General features: G+C 44.2%; 1 protein-coding gene across 4 annotated transcripts in view; it reads left to right on the forward strand.

Annotated features, from left to right (window-relative positions):
- Nucleotides 1-21,316, forward strand: part of LOC306912590 (3',5'-cyclic-AMP phosphodiesterase 4B-like) — a 110,352-nt gene that overhangs the window by 45,617 nt on the left and 43,419 nt on the right. For all 4 annotated transcript variants that reach the window (XR_013788404.1, XM_079488924.1, XM_079488925.1 and 1 more), the window contains 4 exons: nucleotides 1,909-2,106; nucleotides 3,885-3,921; nucleotides 4,038-4,108; nucleotides 6,963-7,009. Coding sequence is in view for 3 of the 4 variants with exons in the window: in XM_079488924.1 (XP_079345050.1) it covers nucleotides 1,909-2,106; nucleotides 3,885-3,921; nucleotides 4,038-4,108; nucleotides 6,963-7,009 (353 nt within the window). In the remaining variant the exon portion in view is untranslated. The remainder of the gene's footprint in view (nucleotides 1-1,908; nucleotides 2,107-3,884; nucleotides 3,922-4,037; nucleotides 4,109-6,962; nucleotides 7,010-21,316) is intronic.

Genomic DNA, 21,316 nt, shown 5'->3' on the forward strand with positions numbered 1-21,316 from the left:
TCTGTACGGTAGTTGGACAGACGCAAATGCAAATCTCGCATTTCACATGCACTCATTTTGTATCGTCTCTAGTTTTGAGGGTTGATGAAACCTAAGCAAAAACTAAACTAATAAAACTACTAACACCAGAGAGAGTACCGTGACAAATTCTATGTCTGAGCTGATTTTGGAGATCAGTCACGGACGGTAGTTTTCTTTGGTTCCGCTCCCCTCCTCAAAGCACGTTGGTCAGATCAAATGCATGACTTTGTGTCTATGACGTCCGTGCCTACGTCATGGATGGATTTAGTTTGAACAATGGCATGGTTTAGGTCGGACCTAGATCTATGCCAAACATTGGGGGCTGACCTAGATTCTATAGTTACCCCCCATGTGCATAGATACGTGCATAGGTCAATGTGCACATACTCACACACACACTTGCACAACCCTCCCCCTTTTCAATCAATGCTGTATATATGGACAAGATCTCACCTATGACCTACACGTAATGGACATGTTTTTACTTGCAGTCTTTCTTTTTCTTATCTGGTTTTTATTTGCTCACTATTTATGGAGCTGAGTCAGCTGACCTGCGTTTTTGGACAAAGGTTTTTGGTTGATGATCTGATTTGTATGATAATTGTGCAAGCCTGCATAGTATCGCCCAATACAATTGAATGTTTTGAGTCTAGGAAGAGACATACTGTAATCGTCATTGTCATCATGGATTCAAGGACAACTTTAGTTTTTTTCCAACCAAGGTTCATGTTTTAGGTTGTTATTGGATAAAGTAAAAGATGAGTTATTTTTTCATTTGCTGCTTTCTTTATTGTTTTACAAAATTTTATAGCGATTTCTTTTTGTATTATTTACTATAGTCTTACTAGACATCAAAATTACATATGGCCACAAAAGATCACGGGGTCTATTGAATGTGAAGGGGGTGGTGACAAACCTACGGCACACAGTATGGCATCCCCCCAGTAGGCTACCTTCACATTCAGTAGATCCTGTGATCTTTTGTGGCTAGATGTAATTTCCTGGGGTCTAGTAGGACTATAGTAAATAATAAAGAAATCGCCATAATAACATTTGGTAAAGACTTATTTAGCCCCATGTTCGAATGCCCCCGTCCCCCTGTCAAAAATAGCTAAAATCCCTCAAACGAAAGAAAACGGCAAATGAGAGAGAAAAATCATCTTTTACTTTCTCTAAGAACAACCTAAAACATGAACCTTGGTTGAAAAAAACCAAAGTTGTCCTTTGAAATTAGTCATAATGACTGAATAATTAATCATTTGGCTTCCATAGAAGTATTTTTGGTTATTAATTATTTTTAAATTAAGTGTTTGAAATGGTCAAACAAAATGGTCAAACATGTTCAAATTTCCAGAAGGAAAGCCTCTCAACTGGCTGGCTGTATATGGCTATCAAAACATACAAAAACATACGTTTTGATGTTGTTTTGGTTGAAACGGGGCTAATGTGACTTATTGCATTTTAGGACTTGTTTAACAAGATTTTTCTGTTGTGAGATTTTATTTTGCTTAAGAGCTGAGACCAGATTATACAAATGTCTTCTTTTGTATCCTATCCTATAACCTATGTCAGTCTTGCTCAAACTTCTTTCAAGAACCCCTAGAATTATGTTATTAATGTATCCGGCTGCTGACCTCAAAATATTTTGTTCCAGGGATCCCCCAGAAGCAAAGATTTGAGTTAAAAAACATTCACCGGGAAAAAATAATAAGACATTTTCAAAAATAGCAGATCTACAAGCTCGTAGCGCTAGCTTGTGTATCTGCTATTTCTCAATAGCTAAAGTATAAAGTAATGGTTAACGTGGTTAAATGCTAAAGTGCGTTCCAGGTCTTGATGGGTTAATCCAGGTGTCATCATTCTCCTCTCGTCTCTTCTCTCTTATAGCTTTGAGATAGAGAATGGCTCGTCGGCGTGCGGCAGCCCTTCAGACCTCCAGGCGTCGTCTCCGGGTTCGGGCCTGGTTCTGCATCCCAACCTGGCCAGAGAGGGCCAGCGGCGAGAGTCCTTCCTCTACCGCTCTGACAGCGACTATGAGCTGTCGCCCAGGTCCATGTCCCGCAACTCCTCCATCGTCAGTGAACTGTGAGTCCATTGTCCAGAGGTCATCAATGTGGCCGCACAGTGTGTGCGGACACATGTGTCCATGGCAAGACTTGTCCTTGTCCGTGGGGGGGTAGATTGTTTGTTTTTAACATAACATTATAATGCTCTTGTTTTGATCATAAGACCCAATTACTGAATGTCAGTTTCAGGTTTGGTGAGAGAATAATATTCTCTCACCAAACATATTATGTACAGTATGACACTGATTTATTATGGCACATTAGTAGTCCACTCTCAAATGTTGTATTTTCAAGGATCCCCATAGCTCTTGGGAGTGTACAAATGGAACCATTCGTACACTCTCTGAGTTACAGACCTGTAATGGTCATTTACTGTAGGGCTAGCTCTTGATGCGTTTGTCTACTCATTTTGAATGTCCATGGCAAAAATAGAAACTTGACAATATCCACCACAAGCCAGCATGGGTACAGCATGTGTTCCCTTTATTTTTGCCTCTGGGGAAGGTCCTTTTTTGTGTAGAGCAGGAACTCAGTTTGGCTCCCTCCCCTGTCTTAGTCCACTTCCTCCCTGGTACTTCTGTGTTTATTCCTACTAACAACATCATTACATGTTTAGGGCAGTGGTGTTGACAGAGATTAGTTGCCTCAAGCTTGAGTTATTCTTGGTTGTGCATCGCATTTGCGCATCGAATATACAAGGTCATATGACCTTGCAATTTGACTAGTTTTGATGCATGGCACCGGTGTGCAATACATTAGGCATAAACCCTGCTGTGCTCATTCAGAATGGGCTTCCACATTTTTTATGTAAAGCAATGTTTTATCTCTACTATCTCTAGCAGTAAAAGCAATTAAGCTGGCACACTTAGAACTAATTAATCGACAATAAAAAGTAATGGAGTTTCAAGTGTGGCAAATGTACCCTTTTACAGTCATTACTCATTCAGTCTGTCACCTCACCTTGACACACTTAAATATCAGTCACACTAGCTACACCTAAAAGCTCACTGTTTCTGTACCTACCAGGGATCAAAATTACTAACACTTGAGTGTACACATGGAACCATGTTTTCTCTTTGGGGCCCCAATCTATACCGTACAATTCTCAGTGTTAATTTAACTCTGAGAGTGTACAATTGGAACCAAAGAGAAAAAAGGACCTGTAGGTGTCCATTTGGACCCCTTGGTGGGCCCGGACCCGACGTTGAGAACCAATGAACTATATCAAGTTATAATAAGCATCAATCAAACTCTGACTCAAGTCTTCACAAGTCCGAAAATACCAAACAATACCCTAGACCCGGATCGGGTCAATGTTTTAACTGGGTCCCGGGCAGTTTCAGATTCCATAAAAAGCAAAGGTTAAAGCCTCTCAATCTGCAAGTTTCAGATTCCATTACCTCAGGTCTGTTTATCATTATGTGCATTTATGACCTGTACTCGGGAGGACTGATTTGGAGAGAAAAGCCTGAAGTGCTGAACTTGCGTGATGATTACGTTGACCTAGCTAGAATCAGATTACCGGTACTGCAGCGCAAAATAAGATGAGCTTCACACGCCACTTGAGTTGAGAGAGCAGATCATAGTTGATCATGGAATCATTCTTCAGTGACGTGAAAACATACTGTACATCTGTTATTGTAGGCAACAAACTTCAAGATTCCAAATGGACTACTTTATCTCTGGCATCAGCTGCTGGTAGAACAGCATTTTGCAATTGCAATTATTAGATTTTCAGATCCATATATTACCAGAATTACATGGTTGACCCTACTAATATCTTTCTTGTAATTTCAGACATGGAGAAGACTTGATTGTGACTCCATTTGCACAGGTAAGGGTCAGACGCATTTGGTTCTGCCCTCATTCAACACCATGTCATGATTGACAGCCATCAGTAAATGAATTGTAAATACTGATTCGGGTTATTCTTTTGTTGTTTTTTTTTAGGTCCTGGCAAGTCTCCGCACAGTCAGGAACAATTTCACCACATTGACCAATGTACAGTGCGCGTCAAATAAGTAAGTGATTCCACCGTGGCAAATAATACAAAAAAAAAAAAAGTTTACTTCTCGGGTGGCGCAGTGGTAAAGCACCTGCCCACCACTGTGGAGTCTAGGGTCCGATTCATACTCCTATTTTACCGCTGTAGTGCCGAAATTATTATGCCGACTTTAGGACGGTACCCGCTCTCCCGAACCTCAAATGACGTCACATTGTAGGCTCTACAGAGCCGAACCGACTTTTATTCGGCTCTAAAATAGGAGTATGAATCGGCCCTAGGGGTACTCCTACGGACTGGAGCAGCACCTGTCAGTGGGGAATGTTGGGTGGGAGGAGTGGGACGGAGGCACTGCATGTTAAATTGTTCTTAACCAGGATGCGTTGTAAACCCCTGTGCTTTGATGCTGGGTTTTGACTGTCAACATGGATCACTTGGGGGCGCTAGTGCGTCACAGATGTCCTACAGCAGCCTCTAAGACGGGTTCAAAGAAAAAGTTCTCATGCAACTGAGACTTCAGAGAGTTTCAACATCTTAAGCTTCCCCAAGAGTCCTGTGCTAGTTTTTGCCACGGCTGTTTGCATTTGAACGCGGCACTCAGACAGAGGAATTAAAGCAGTGTTTGTACTATACTGCGTGACACCAGTTTGCTGAAATATTTTCATGATTTGGGGGAGAATAGTTCAGTGGCATCAGATTAGGGCTGCAGCTGTCAAATTATTTTCTTAGAAATCCGGGGACTGTAACAAAATCATAACTTTTTCGATTGATCAAATAGTTTTTGTTATTATTGAATAAGCACTTAAGCATTATTTTATACTTCGCACAATGATGACGTGCAAAAAAAGTTCTCAACACTTTCTTTTTTACTTAAACTTTTTTCTCCTATAATGACATGCCAAAATAGGGATCGATTATTAATCGATTGTCTCATAAAAAATATTGATTATCGCTGATTTTCTAATAGATTGGTTCGATGGCGAAATCCACATCAAAGTTCAACAACGTTGAACGCCACTCAAGGCACGTGATGTGATCTGCGGTCTGTGGTCTGCACGTGTTTTATTGTTTTGACGAAAGTCGAAACGTCAGTCACTCCTGCAAAACAATTATTTGGTATAGTGTCTCCTGAAGTGCCACTGTTTTTATTTTCTCTGATGCAAGTTGTCCCTGTTGAGCACAACGAGCCCTTCTACCTTGTGGGCTTCTCTTTACTTACGTGAAAATGACTTACGTGAAGATTTCCATTCTATGCTTGCATAGAATGGAAATGAACGGGAGGTGAATAATTAATGTGCACATGCCGTCATACCGTAACCATTGAAGGGCACCATAAACCCACTGTCTTCCCAAACAGTGGGTCGGGACTCGGGACCCATTTGTGAGTAACAGACCAATTTTTATGGGTCACAACTCGAGTAAAAATCCCATTTGTTTTCCTACATTTAAAAAAATATATATCTTTCAAGATATTCTTTTAGTACAAAATATGAAAGAAATTCCATAGCCTAAATAAAAATATAGAATTAAGAAGTAGTGGAAAAAAGCCGGGTCTTGACCTGAGAAGTTTGGGAACCACTGCCATAAATCAGGGGTTCTCAACCTCGGGGTCGCGACCCTTCGGGGGGGTCCAGAAATTATATATATATATATATATATAATAAAAAAGGGGTGGGGTTCTTTTTTTTGTGCAACTGAATGGCTGGAAAATGAAAATTGAGAGTTTACATAGTGCATGCATAAACTTTCCTTAATGATTATATTTTTTCAGTATTTATTTATGATGTATTTTCTTTTATTAAGGATATTGTAGCGGTCAATTTGTATTGGTGGTGGGGAGGAGGGCGGGGGTCGCAAGACACGGCCAAAGCATTTTCTGGGGTCCCAACTTTGAGAACCCCTGCCATAAACCATGCACTCTCATCCATCTTCAACCACTTATCCGTAGTCGGGTCGCGGGGGCAACAGCTCCACCAGGGAGCTCCAGACTTTCCTCTCCAAAGCAACTTAGTTGCTAGTAACTTTCTCCTGGGGGATCCTGATGCGTTTCAAGGCCAGTGAGTCGATGTGATTCCTCCAACTGCGCCTTGGTCTGCCCCGGGGTCTCCTCCCACCTCCCAGTGGGACGTGCCTCGAGGACCTCCCTAGGGAGACGCCCGAGAGGCATCCTAACCAGATGCCCGAAACCACCTAAGCTGGCTCCTTGCCAAGCCAAGAAGTAGCGACTCTACCCACGAGTCTCTCTCGCGTGACTGAACTTCTCATTCTCACCCTATTTCTAAGGGAGATGCCAGCCACCCGTCGAAGAAAACTCATTTTGGCCGCTTGTATTTGCGACCTTATTCTGTCGGTCATGACCCACACTTCATGACCATAGGTGAGAGTAGGAACGAAGATGCCCCACACTTCATGACCATAGGTGAGAGTAGGAACGAAGATGCCCCACACTTCATGACCATAGGTGAGAGTAGGAACGAAGATGCCCTCCCAATAGTGACATATTCAATATAACATCATCACGTGGATAGAGGATATGCGCATGCATAAAGTGAGTTTAACGTTGTTTAATTAAATGCAATCAGATAGGACTTTTCTGTTTGGATGTATGGGCTGTCAAAGCCAGACTGTAGTTTTATTTTGCCATGATGGTGATGTCACACACATACTCTCTATAAGGTCACTTAGGGCTACAGTAGCATCAGACATGAACAGGAAAATCCTCCTTAGTGTTAATTTTTCTCTCAAAAAGTAAAAGTTTTCCCATATGGTTCAATTTCTACACTGTTTAACACTGTTATTTTCAAGCTATTTATTGGCCTATTGTGTGTCAAGCTGTTGGCCTAAACAAGAATTCTACTGATCTTTGCTCGTAGGAGGTCTCCGGTGGCTCCGCCCCCTGTCACCAGAGTCTGTCTGTCAGGTGAGTCCTGCTGCAGTACGGTGATTATGATGATGTTACACACAAGATCAGTTAAAGAAAATAGCCGATCTACAAGCTCGTTGATATAGCGGATCTACAAGCGTTGTGAGCTTTTAGATCTTCTATTTTCAGCATGCAACCAAACATAAGATGACTGATTTTAGTTCTACTGGATCTCTTCTCCACTAGTCCCTCCCTATCCCTCCCTGCTTGGCACCAAGCATCAAGGGTTGGAACTTTGATTGGGGGGTTAGATCAACTACAAATGATTCACCGAGATGGGTCAAATGCGGAGAACAAACCTCGCATACAGCACTACAGACTTTAACCTTTAACCTTTGTCTTTTAGTTCTTCTGGATCTATTCTCCACTAGTCTCTCCCTATCCATAACATTTTAGTCTAGTTTCTATTTGTTGACAACATTTTCAATCTCAAGTCTTCTAGCCGTTTCCTCCGACCCACCTCTCTGCCGTCTTCTGTTACTGCGTCTCCGTCTCAACTACTGCTATGACACTCTGACATGTCTTTCATTCTATTGACACGGTTATGCACATCCATTCTATTGACACGGTTATGCACATCCATTCTATTGACACGGTTAAATATGCACATCCATTCTATTGACACGGTTATGCACATCCATTCTATTGACACGGTTATACACATCCATTCTATTGACACGGTTATACACATCAATTCTATTGACACGGTTATGCACATCCATTCTATTGACACGGTTATGCACATCCATTCTATTGACACGGTTATACACATCCATTCTATTGACACGGTTATACACATCCATTCTATTGACACGGTTATACACATCCATTCTATTGACACGGTTATGCACATCCATTCTATTGGCACGGTTATGCACGTCCATTATATTAGCACATCCATTCTATTGACACGGTTACACATCCATTCTATTGACACGGTTATACACATCCATTCTATTGACACGGTTATACACATCCATTCTATTGACACGGTTATGCACATCCATTCTATTGACACGGTTATACACATCCATTCTATTGACACGGTTATACACATCCATTCTATTGACACGGTTATGCACATCCATTCTATTGACACGGTTATGCACATCCATTCTATTGACACGGTTATGCACATCCATTCTTGGCGCTGGTGCAGGACAGAATAATCAAAATCGGAAACTCTTCATGTTTCTTGCTTATGTTGGAACTAACTGGTAAATTAAATAAAGGTCATTATTACGATGAAACTGTAGATGTTTAACTGGTATAGATGACACACACACACACACACACACACACACACACACACACACACACACACACACACACGTAACTTTGAGTATCTGAAGCTTTGACTTCAGGCCTTTTTACTTTTACCAGAGTTCTTTTATATTGTAGTACTGCTGCTTTCACTTAAGTAAAACATCTGAGTACTTCTTCCACCACTGGTCCTTTACATGTACATGTGCAACAACTCTGTAATCAAGGTTTAGGTTGCCTCGCCCTCACCCTAACCCAGCCTCAACCTACTGGAGCTGTGCACGTGGTTATGGTTTGAGGAAACATGCACACAGAGAAAACATGCACGCACGCACGCAGACGTTATTATCTGAGATGGAAGGAAAAAACGAGAGAGTGAGAGAGACAGACAGAGTAACTTAGATAGACAGTCCTAGTTAGAGAGACAAACGGACATTGTTATGTTTATATCCTTGACGTTTCTCTGATAAACATGTAGCATGTATTTGTCTTTTATGACGTCTTAATAAATCAAATCAGACACAGACCAGACAGACAGACAGACAGACAGAGACCCCTCTGTGTCCAGTTTTACACACACTGTGTTAAATTAACACTCAGTATTTAGCTGTGTAGATCTATGCAGGGGAGAGCAAGCGGGAGTGGGAGTGTGTGTGTGTGGGGGGGTTGTCAGTGAGATTGTGGTTCCTGTAGCGCTGGTTCCTGCAGGTCCATTGACGTCATGCTGGCCCACATACGGGCGCTCTCCGCTTCCTATCAGCACAGATGGGGCCGTTAGGAGCCGTCCCCCGGCAGGAAAAAACACGCCAGACACAACATGACTGCGAGGAGTCCCTCATTGTCCTTCCTCCTCCGCTCCCTCCCTCCCAAAACCTTGACCTTGCCGCCGGCTCCCATCGCGGAAAAAAATAAATAGAATTCAGATATCACGACGCTGCACGTGTTGTACGCCACTGGTTCTCAGCCTTTTCTAATGTCAAGGACCGGCGGTTTGGTATGCATTGGTCCACAGACAGACCCCCATTTGACATGCTTATCTCTGGCTGGGACCCAATGCCAGCACGGTGCATGCTTGAAGAAGGTTGTGGTGACCGGAACATTGCGCGTTGGGCGGGTGCTTTGTATGTTTATCATAACCCTTGAGTGTACACTCTCTGAGGCACACACTGCACCTATAAACGAATCCATGGAGCAGTGCCCTGTAGGCCAGGTGTAGCTAATCAGTGCTGAGATTTAAAGCTGTACACCTCAGCTATGGGCTCCCCGCCATGGATTTGTCTATAATGGTCCATTTGATTCATAACTTTAAATTATTTTGCTGGCCACCCCCTGGAACCCTGGACTCTACCATATGTCGAGAACAAGCATAGTATTTGGTTTGATACGAGTAGAATCCACAGACTTCTTCTTTTTTTTGGGGGGGTTGCGGCCAGTATTTACACATCCATAAATGCATAGGAAAACTGAGACTAATGCATCAATGACCATAGGTGGTATCAAAAACGGAGGCATGAGGCATGCTGCTCATCAATTATTTGATTAAACAAAAACGTTATCAGTAGAATAATCACTTCGAAAATATAGTATAAATGGATAGTTGCAGCCCTAGACCCCCCCCCCCCCCCCCCCCCATGGTCAGAAGCAAATGGAAGTCTGGATATACGTAAGCGTGTACACCTGCCACTAAACGACAACACCAGAGAGCCAATAACAATGAGTCAATGAACGCAGCGTATAGGAAGGACGCTCTCAGCCCTCCCGTCGCCTCGTTGTCTTGTTTCTCAATACAATCATTCATTGGCAGGAAAAGGAGAACAGATTTTTCCTGTTTTTCGCCGTCTGTCTCGCCGTTTTTTGGGGATGAGGTAACAATGTTCCCACTGTTAACGAGCCGCATCACGGCGGGAAGGAGGGTACCTGCGTGTTTCCGCACGGGAGCGCCGTTGTTGACAGTAGCAACACTGAGTACCTCCATTAAAGGGTTTAACGAGGGTGGAAAATGTGACGAACAACACACAGTCGCACACACACATGCAGCGATTTTGTGAATGGCACACATTTTCTAGCGGCTACGGATGTTATCAGTTGATTTCATCAGCCCTTATCAACACCATTCAATGCAGCCAGTATTGTCAGCCATTGTCCGATGTGACGTTGGTTGCGTTGTCCGATTATTACTAACCGTAACCCTAAATCTAACCCTAACTTGAACCCTAACCCTAACCTCAGTCGTAACCGGCCACGTAAGTCCCCTAACCTCATATCGGTCTTAACCAGCCATGTAAGTCAGTTTCACGATGTTTTCGCTTCGACGGCAGTAATTTCACTTCCACATTTCCTAGTCGCCTACCTGCGGTAGGCGGTATGTGGAAATGTCCATATTGCCTGCATTGCATGGTCAAGATAACATACTGGTGGTGATTATCGGTTGATAACATTCGAAGCAGGTGCATTTTCTTTGCCATTAGCCTTAAGGGTTAACTTAAGCCTCTTCGTGGCCTGAAAATCATTATGTTTGTGATGTCCGTCGACCCAACGTCCACCCAAGACAATTTTATTTTTATTTTATTTTTATTTTTTTCTCAGATTCTACTATACTGTAATTGTAGGGAGACACGGCCCACGCAAGTATAGTAATAGAAGCACGCACGCACACGCGTGGACTAGAATGCCTGTGCGTTTGTGCGTTCGTGCGTGCGTGTGCACACACACACACACACACACACACACACACACACACACACACACACACACACACACACCACAACAACAGTACAGGGTTCAAGAGAAGTTGACTGTGGCAAGGAACCACAGGGTTCAGCAGAACAAGTTTGTTGTCAGAAAGACAAACGGATGTATAGAAGACATGGAAATGGAATGGCAAAAGGCAGTGTTGAACCTAATTTACAATTTGTCCTACTGTAAATTACAGATCTTCAAGCAATTCTTCTTCTTCAAGCAATTTTTAGTTAATTACGCTTCAGACGTCACTGTCATTGGACGGTTTGATCGTGCTTGACGTGGGGAGATGGAAATATGTAAATTAACCAAAGGAATGAAAAGTACGGCTGTCGCCTCAGATTAATCAATTAATGAATCAGTTTGATCTTAGTCAACCAAACCTTTGTTAGTTGAGGAGTCGTTTTTGATGGGTTTTTTTCCATTAGCCGTTGTGAAATCAGCATTAGATGTTTACTTTTCAGCCTCAGCAATCGCTTGATTGTAGCAGCAGTGGTTTCCATACAGTGTTAATTTTGACAGCAAATTTGGATATAGTCTTGGCCTTAGTCTTTTGAATAACGCACCATTTAGTTTTAGTCCTATTTTCAGTCATCTGAAATTGTCTTAGTCTTAGTCGACTGTTCATTTTGTCTAAGATTTTGACAAAGATTTTGATATTCACTGTACCCAACCTTTTATGGATCAAGGCCCACTTGAAAATCTTGCAAGCGCTCATAGCCCACCCTCTCTCTCTCTGTGTGTGTGTGTGTGTGTGTGTGTGTGTGTGTGTGTGTGTGTGTGTGTGTGTGTGTGTGTGTGTGTGTGTGTGTGTGTGTGTGTGTGTGTGTGTGTGTGTGTGTGTGTGTGTGTGTGTGTGTGTGTGTGTGTGTGTGTGTGTGTGTGTGTGTGTGTGTGTGTGTGTGTGTGTGTGTGTGTGTGTGTGTGTGTGTGTGTGTGTGTGTGTGTGTGATGAAAGAGAAGCAAAGGATAAGCCTAAATCAGATCAGTTGCAGTTGCGTCACTGTACGCCACTCTACACTATTAGCCATATTGTTTCTCACACGTGAGTTTACTTTTTATGCCGCACGCTTCTCCTTGGCCCATTGCACCCGAGTCTCATGAGCCAGTGGAGTAACAAAAGCCACACTCACCCGCGGACCGAATTTGATTATGGGCTTTACTCTGAATTATGCTTGATAAGCGGTATTTTTCAGGCAAATGGCACGTTGTGACGTCTTTTGCCATCAGTGATCAGTACAAAATCTGCGACGGCTTTTTGCTGGCCTGAGCTGAATGTAGTCACGGATGCTAAAGGGGAAGCTTGGGGGCATGTTGGACTTAGAAGGCCATAGTTATGTTTCACTACAGTCCTTTTGACCGCCGCACTGCGCTATTCATGTTTACGTAGCGGTGCCTAATGACGTGGGGGTGCATAATTAGGTTAGACTAGTCATTGGTTAGACATGGGTTAAGGTTAGGTTTAGGTGTGCTGCACCGTGGGAGGTGAGGGTGAGGGTTTGAGATGTAGTTGTAGTTGTAGGACTAATGACTGGTCTAACCAAATGACTAGTCTAAACTAAGTACTGTGAAGTGGTCCTCAAACGTTTTAATTTCAAGGACCCCCAGTTTGGAATTAATTTGGCCACGGTGGGGTGGACCCCCAGAACTTTGAGAGGTTCTATTTGCACACAGTGTGCCATTCACATCTGTCTTGCTTCTGAATCCTTTGGTCCCCCTTCGGAGACTTCCCATTGGCATGTTTATTCATGCTTATCTGTCCTTGTTGCACGTGCATGTCTAATTATTCTCAATGCACATCTGTTTGTGCAGCCCCGCAGGCCCATTCCCACGAAAGCCAGTGTAGAGATGGAAAGCAACCGAGTACAGTTACTCAAGTACTACGAGTACAATTGTTAGGTACTATGACTTCACTTGACTGTTTTCATTTTTCAATACTTTAGATATTTGACAGCTTTAGTTCCTAGTTACTTCTCATATTTAGATTATTAATTCAATTTCAAAACATACATTAACCAAATGAGCCATGTTTTTTTTTTAACTTCAACTACTGTTCAAGGAACAACACACGTTGCATTGTGATGCTTTGGCAGCTTGTAGGCCTAGACCTATTCTTGAAAATGTTTCACACATACAGTTGGAGGCCATCGATATTGTCCTTTTCTTTTTGCTGAGGTTTGCGTGATCTGCGCAAAAGGACAGTTAACCCATTTTGGGCGGGAACCCCTTTTGGTGTTTTAAACATTATGTTATAATTTAGCTATTGAAAAATAGCAGATCTACAAGCTCATAGCGCGCCACCGAGTGGCGCGCTACGAGCTTGTAGGTCTGCTATTTTTGAAAAATCGTGAAAATATTTATTTCAGAAAACTGGAGGATTTAGAAGGATTTTTTAATTTTTTGAGGTCAGGCCTAAATGGGTCAAATGATAAGGGACAATATCGGTGGCACCCAACTGTACAGTATATCATGTGTGTGAAACATATTACTGTATATTTCAAATGCCAACACTTTTGTACTTCTTCTTAATATATAGTATTATAGTACCGTATACCGTAAAAGACATGTGAGTACTTCTTCCCCCCACAGTGTTGGTGTGCAACTCAAAACCACATGACTTGACTAAACAGAATGTGAGCTGACTGCCCTCCACGGCTCCATCCTAACGTACACATGCTTTACGCTCTGAGAACCATGGAGAGACACGTGAGTGTGTGCGTCACTAACGGAGTACGTTTACTCAAGGGCTGTACTTTAGTAACACTTTGGGGTACTTTTACTTTTAACTAAGTATTTCTATTTTCCAATACTTTTACTACTACTACTCCACTACATCTCGGATCCAAATGTTGCACTTTTACTCCACTACATTTATTTGAAAACTTTTGTTGTGTGTACATTTTGAATTCCGGACTTTTACATGTAACAGAGTATTTCTATATTATTGCAGTATTCAATTACTTTTACTCAAGTAAACAATGTGAGTACTTTTTCCGCCCCTGGCGTGCGTACATGCTCGGGGTGTATGGGGCCCCCCTCTCTCTCTTTCTTTCTCTCTCTCTCTCTCTCTCTCTCTCTCTCTCTCTCTCTCTCTCTCTCTCTCTTCAGTAAGCATTGCTCATCCACCTTTTGTCTCATTTCCGCGAGCGCGTCATCCAAAGCTAAACAGACCGCAATGTGAAACAGGTTTGTTCTGACATGGTAATGAGGCGGGGGTGGGGGTGGAGTCTGTCTGCTGATTATTATGCACTTCTGCGGCACTTCTTGATGAGCAATTGTATTTAGGGAAAATGCAACAGGATGTGTTGCTGAAGTGTGGCTTGCTGTTTGCGCGCACGTCACACTGTGGTTTTGCTGCATCGTCCTCTTTTCTGAAATGTCCTGCTTTTGCACACATCTATTACACACCTTTTTGATTAGTTTGCGACTTGCGTATGTGTGTGAGACGCACACATTTTGAGGACAGTGTTCTGGGTCCTCACAAGATAAATGGGTTCTTACATAAAAATGGTTTGTGGAGTTATGCTTACAATTAGAAAAGGATTAAGGCTAGCGTTAGGCATTTAGGGCTCTATTTTTGCCAGTGCCTTACCCCTTATCCCTAAACTTCTTAGCCTTTTTTGTTACTATTTTTAAAAAAATGTTCAAATAGCCAATCTACAAGCTCACAACATGTAGATCGGCATAGAATTTAAAAATGTTGTTCAAATTAAAAACGGCAAAGAAATTAAGACACTGGTGAAAATCGGCCCCTAGAGCTCAGAGGTTGAGGAGTTGGGTAAAATGGGGGCCCTAGTGCTCAGAGGTTGAGGAGTTGGGTTAAATGGGGCCCCTAGAGCTCAGAGGTTGATGAGTTGGGTTAAATGGGGCCCCTAGAGCTCAGAGGTTGAGGAGTTGGGTTAAATGGGGCCCCTAGAGCTCAGAGGTTGAGGAGTTGGGTAAAATGGGGGCCCTAGTGCTCAGAGGTTGAGGAGTTGGGTTAAATGGGGCCCCTAGAGCTCAGAGGTTGAGGAGTTGGGTTAAATGGGGCCCCTAGTGCTCAGATGTTGAGGAGTTGGGTTAAATGGGGCCCCTAGAGCTCAGAGGTTGAGGAGTTGGGTTAAATGGGGCCCCTAGAGCTCAGAGGTTGAGGAGTTGGGTTAAATGGGGCCCCTAGAGCTCAGAGGTTGAGGAGTTGGGTTAAATGGGGCCCCTAGAGCTCAGAGGTTGAGGAGTTGGGTAAAATGGGGGCCCTAGTGCTCAGAAGTTGAGGAGTTGGGTTAAATGGGGCCCCTAGAGCTCAGAGGTTGAGGAGTTGGGTTTGTAGTTTTGACTGATTTATACTTAGTTGCGCGCCGATGTCACTCACCGAAAATAGCCGATCTATAAACTCGCAACTCGTTGCAGCATGGCGTGTGTGTGCGTGTGTGTGCGCGTGTGCGTGTGCGTGTGCGTGTGTGTGTGTGTGTGTGTGTGTGTGTGTGTGTGTGTGTGTGTGTGTGTGTGTGTGTGTGTGTGTGTGTGTGTGTGTGTGTGTGTGTGTGTGTGTGTGTGTGTGTGTGTGTGTGTGTGTGTGTGTGTGTGTGTGTGTGTGTGTGTGTGTGTGTGTGTGTGTGTGTGTGTGTGTGTGTGTGTGTGTGTGTGTGTGTGTGTGTGTGTGGGGCGGGCGGCACAGAGGGAGGAAAGCAGTGCTGTTTTTACCTGCATTAAGGAGGTTATGTTTTAGCCCCCCGTCTGTTTGTTTCCTGCTCTGACTGTGACAAACATCCTGGAACTCCTCCTAAATGAATGACTGAACATTCCACGCTCCCACATATTGAGAAAGGAAGAGATTATTTTTTTTTAAAGATTTGTTTTTGGCTTTTCTGCCTTTATTGATAGTACATCAAGTGAAGACTGACAGGAAGGGGAGAGACACGCAGCACGCTGTCGGCCCAAAGCCTATATGTGGCATGCGCCTGGACCACTAGGCCAGCAGGTGCCCGGAATAGATTATTTTATTGTGGATTTACTTTTACTTTTCGATTAATTCAAATGTAATGTGTCGTGTGTGTGTGTGTGTGTGTGTGTGTGTGTGTGTTCGGACAAACCATGTTCATCCATTTCTTTCTCCAGAAATGAGTCATATTTTTGGTTGACTGCATATTGTTGACATTGGCAATTTCCTTCCAGTCAAAGGACTACATATCAAATTGACATTATGTTAGTCACACCACGCTGCTGATAATTCACAGCTACATCATGGTGTTCAGCGTCTGGCTATTTGGATCCTCATCCGGTATCAACCCATTTCCTAATAATAGGCAAACACTGATGAAAATTGGCAAATTTCTCCGTGGTATTAGTATCGCTACGCGAGGCCAGGGGGACTCCGTGGTATTAGTATCGCTACGCGAGGCCAGGGGGACTCCGTGGTATTAGTATCGCTACGCGAGGCCAGGGGGACTCCGTGGTATTAGTATCGCTACGTGAGGCTAGGGGGACTCCGTGGTATTAGTATCGCTACGCGAGGCCAGGGGGACTCCGTGGTATTAGTATCGCTACGCGAGGCCAGGGGGACTCCGTGGTATTAGTATCGCTACGCGAGGCTAGGGGGACTCCGTGGTATTAGTATCGCTACGCGAGGCTAGGGGGACTCCGTGGTATTAGTATCGCTACGCGAGGCCAGGGGGACTCCGTGGTATTAGTATCGCTACGCGAGGCTAGGGGGACTCCGTGGTATTAGTATCGCTACGCGAGGCTAGGGGGACTCCGTGGTATTAGTATCGCGACGCGAGGCTAGGGGGACTCCGTGGTATTAGTATCGCTACGCGAGGCTAGGGGGACTCCGTGGTATTAGTATCGCTACGCGAGGCTAGGGGGACTCCGTGGTATTAGTATCGCTACGCGAGGCTAGGGGGACTCCGTGGTATTAGTATCGCGACGCGAGGCTAGGGGGACTCCGTGGTATTAGTATCGCTACGCGAGGCTAGGGGGACTCCGTGGTATTAGTATCGCTACGCGAGGCCAGGGGGACTCCGTGGTATTAGTATCGCTACGCGAGGCTAGGGGGACTCCGTGGTATTAGTATCGCTACGCGAGGCTAGGGGGACTCCGTGGTATTAGTATCGCTACGCGAGGCTAGGGGGACTCCGTGGTATTAGTATCGCTACGCGAGGCCAGGGGGACTCCGTGGTATTAGTATCGCTACGCGAGGCTAGGGGGACTCCGTGGTATTAGTATCGCTACGCGAGGCCAGGGGGACTCCGTGGTATTAGTATCGCTACGCGAGGCCAGGGGGGACTCCGGTGGTATTAGTATCGCTACACGAGGCTAGGGGGACTCCGTGGTATTAGTATCGCTACGCGAGGCTAGGGGGACTCCGTGGTATTAGTATCGCTACGCGAGGCTAGGGGGACTCCGTGGTATTAGTATTGCTACGCGAGGCCAGGGGGACTCCGTGGTATTAGTATTGCTACGCGAGGCTAGGGGGACTCCGTGGTATTAGTATCGCTACGCGAGGCTAGGGGGACTCCGTGGTATTAGTATCGCGAGGCTAGGGGGACTCCGTGGTATTAGTATCGCTACGCGAGGCTAGGGGGACTCCGTGGTATTAGTATCGCGAGGCTAGGGGGACTCCGTGGTATTAGTATCGCTACGCGAGGCTAGGGGGACTCCGTGGTATTAGTATCGCTACGCGAGGCCAGGGGGACCCCGGTGGTATTAGTATCGCTACGCGAGGCCAGGGGGACTCCGTGGTATTAGTATTGCTACGCGAGGCTAGGGGGACTCCGGTCAAGTATAAAGTGCTTAAAAATGTGACGATGCGACGCGTTGTGAGGTTATACATTTGCTGCTTTCATTATGTCTGCACTCTTCTGCATATTCTTACATGTGTGTAGTAAGTTGCTACGGCAACTTCATTTTCTTTTTGCGCAAATCTCAAAGTGTTTTGCTGCAAAGTAAATATTTATGTTGTTCCAGCTACTCTTCTAACTTGAATAATTTATTTCTCCCTAATTACAGTGAATCAGAAGCAGGTCATAGAGGGGCTATGACCTAGTGTTAATTTACTGTAATTGGGGAGAAACAGCACTGGTGCTTGAGTAAAATCTCCGGCATCAGCTTAGATCGGACGGGGAGGGAAGATTTATTTAAATTTTTCGTGAACCCTTGGCCTTCGCTCTAGTAAGTAGCACCAGCCTTAGGATAAAATGTACATTATTACTGTACATCACGCCAACTTCGCACCCCAGGGCCGTCATTTATGAAACTTGCGCAGACCGAAACATTTTTGTATGTTGTTCTCAACGCAACTGTCGGCATGTATCATTATGTTGTCAATTTGACTGGATAGCAGCCAACGTCTCACGTCAGGTCCCAGCTTGTGTACGCAAATGTTTTTCAGCATACACATTCATGCAGCATAGATCTGACAATCTAACAGGCATCTAAACATATGCAGCAGACACTTCTTTGGTTATGTAAACCAGTGGTTCCAAAACTTTTTCATGTCAAGGACCCCCAAATTGATACATATTAGCCCGCAGACCCCCATTTGAAAAGATATGCCAGGGACCCCCATAAGAGAAGATTTTTACGGCTCTAGCAGTGATTCTCAACCCGTTTAATTTCAAGGACCCCCAGATTGACATGCATTAGTCTACGGACCCCCATTTAATGGTATTTCTATCTCTTGGACCCCCAATGTTAATTTAACTCGGAGTGTACAAATGGAACCAAATGGACCCGTTAGGGTCCATTTGTACAGGGGAGAACACACGTGCCTATCAGCGTCCCCGACAGGAATTGAACCCGGAACCTTCTAGCTGTGAGGCAACATTGCTACGTATTGCGCCACCACACCCCTACGTATTCCAATCATGACAACTGTTTGGCTATCTGGTAATCCCCCTGGTAAGGAGATACTAGCCGAATAGAAGGGCAGGTTGTGCCAAAATACACATGGGCCACGGTGCGTCATCAGGCTTCACTGCATGAATGGGGGGGATCTCTACTGCCAGGTAAAGTGCAGAATAAACATTATTCTGCCCTGTGAGGTTCTGCACAATATTGCGATATTAGTGCATTATTAGCAGGGTTTTTTCTTTCTTCATTTCGTACATTTATAAACGAGTATTTCATGAATAAACTATAAAATAATAAGTTGTGATAATGGCAGATCTTCAAGCTTGCAACGCGGTGTGAAGCGACCTGTTTTGAGATAGCAGATCTGCAATTTTTCACTAGTTTAGGTCCCGGGCAAACGGCAAATTTCTCTTTTGGGTCTTGAGCAAAAAGGTTTGGGAACTAATTGGATGTTCTGATGCAGCCAGGGAGCCCCAACTGGGGACTGTACGACAGGCCAGCAGACACTCATCGCTTCTCAAATGGTGTTTGACCTCCCGAAGGTTAAGCTTATACGGAAGACAACATACGTTTAGGCCAATTTATTGTTCCACATTTTCGTATAGGGTTATTTTATTAAATTATCTATTTTTACAAACGATTAAATCGATGATAGTTCAATGAACTCTCACACCTCTAAAATGAACAAAGAGCAATCTGGATTAAAGTGGTGATATAGTGGCGAACTGGAGGATTCAACAGGTTTGATGTCTCTCATTCTAAACTGCTCCAGCAGTCCCTTCCAGCCTCTCTGTGTAGTCGCTCAGCTCTCACAGCAGCTGCCTCTGCATCGCCACCGTCATCCCGGATGTCTGTGTCGGGTTTTCCAGCCTCCCGTCCAGAGGAGAGGATCCTGAGGGCTGGAAGCGTGCAGCCTGGTTAAGTATTTGAATTATGTTATTGACGTCAGCACAGCCATAAACCTGACTGCTGGCCCATCCCTCCTGCTGCCCTGTGCCAGCACAGCTCCATGGTGCATTGTGAAGGCCTGTCAAACAGGCCTCAGCTGTGTGTGTGTGTGTGTGTGTGTGTGTGTGTGTGTGTGTGTGTGTGTGTGTGTGTGTGTGTGTGTGTGTGTGTGTGTGTGTGTGTGTGTGTGTGTGTGTGTGTGTGTGTGTGTGTGTGTGTGTGTGTGTGTGTGTGTGTGTGTGTGTGTGGTACTTGTGACTTTGTGAGGGCACGTATGGTAGAATGTGGGGGATTGTGTGACCATTTTCCTGGTCCTCACAAGAGAAATGGATGTTTCACGGTTAAAACTGATATTCTTTTGGCATTGGGCTTACATTTGGAAAAGATTCAGGCTGGGGTCACGGTTAGAATGAGGCATTCAGAGGTTAGGTTTAGGAGGTTGGAGTTATGCCTGATGTATGCCTAGTTGTGCGGCGCCTGTGTCACGCAACGAAAATAGCCGATGTACAAGCTCACAACACTTTGTTTTGCACATTGTTGTGTGCTTGTAGATCGGCTATTTTAGACTTGAGGGTTATGGTTAATAATAAAGAAAATTAAATGTTGATGTCCTCACAAGTATTGTAATAAATGTGTGTGTGTGCGCGCACGCACGCACTCAAACGCACATGCATTCGTGTGTTTTCAGCGGAACGGCTGTTGTTTTTGATGGATGAAGAGATTAAGCCACACTTGTAAACCATGAAGAGACCCAATCAGCAGAACAGGGCAGGTTGTTTATGTTCCTGGGAGATGAATACAAAGCAGTGGCAGTGTGTGGTGTGGGTGGGAATCCAGTGCGACCAGAAGGTCTAACAACACACACACCACATGGTCCCCAAGAGACAAGCGCGTCCTCACACTCCATATGCCACTACTGGCAGCAACAACAACAACAACTACTACTAGGGCTGGGAAATCAACACACAATATTTATCCAAACCGATATTTAGAACCAATAACCCACTTGACCCATTAAGACCTGAGGCCGATTCTACAAATGCCTTCTAAATCGGTTAGGTCTCACACTTTTTTCAAAAGTGTCGAAAAATAGACGTTCAAGCACGCTGCAAGCTTGTAGTTCTGTTATTTTTGAATGGCCAATGCAAAAATCTAAAATGACACGGATGCCTTCCCCGATTTTAATGGGTTAATATTGCTCTGAAACAGACAAACACATAGACGTTGCTCATGTGGGTTATCGAATAATTTGAGAAACAAGTTATTGGGGCGGGGACGATTACAAATATATATATATATATATATATATATATATAATTTATTTTTATACAATCAACTAAATGATTTGTCTGATTAAGTACCATGACCCTGTATTATGTACCTCAATGTACAATGGCGGCGTGCAAAAATATTGAAAATGGAAGACCTACAGTTGGAGGCCATCGATATTGTCCTTTTCTTTTTGCTGAGGTTTGCGTGATCTGCGCAAAAGGACAGTTAACACATTTTGGGCGGGAACCCCTTTTG

Source organism: Electrona antarctica (assembly GCF_951216825.1).
Source record: "Electrona antarctica genome assembly, chromosome: 19".
In the NCBI taxonomy this organism is placed as follows: domain Eukaryota; kingdom Metazoa; phylum Chordata; class Actinopteri; order Myctophiformes; family Myctophidae; genus Electrona; species Electrona antarctica.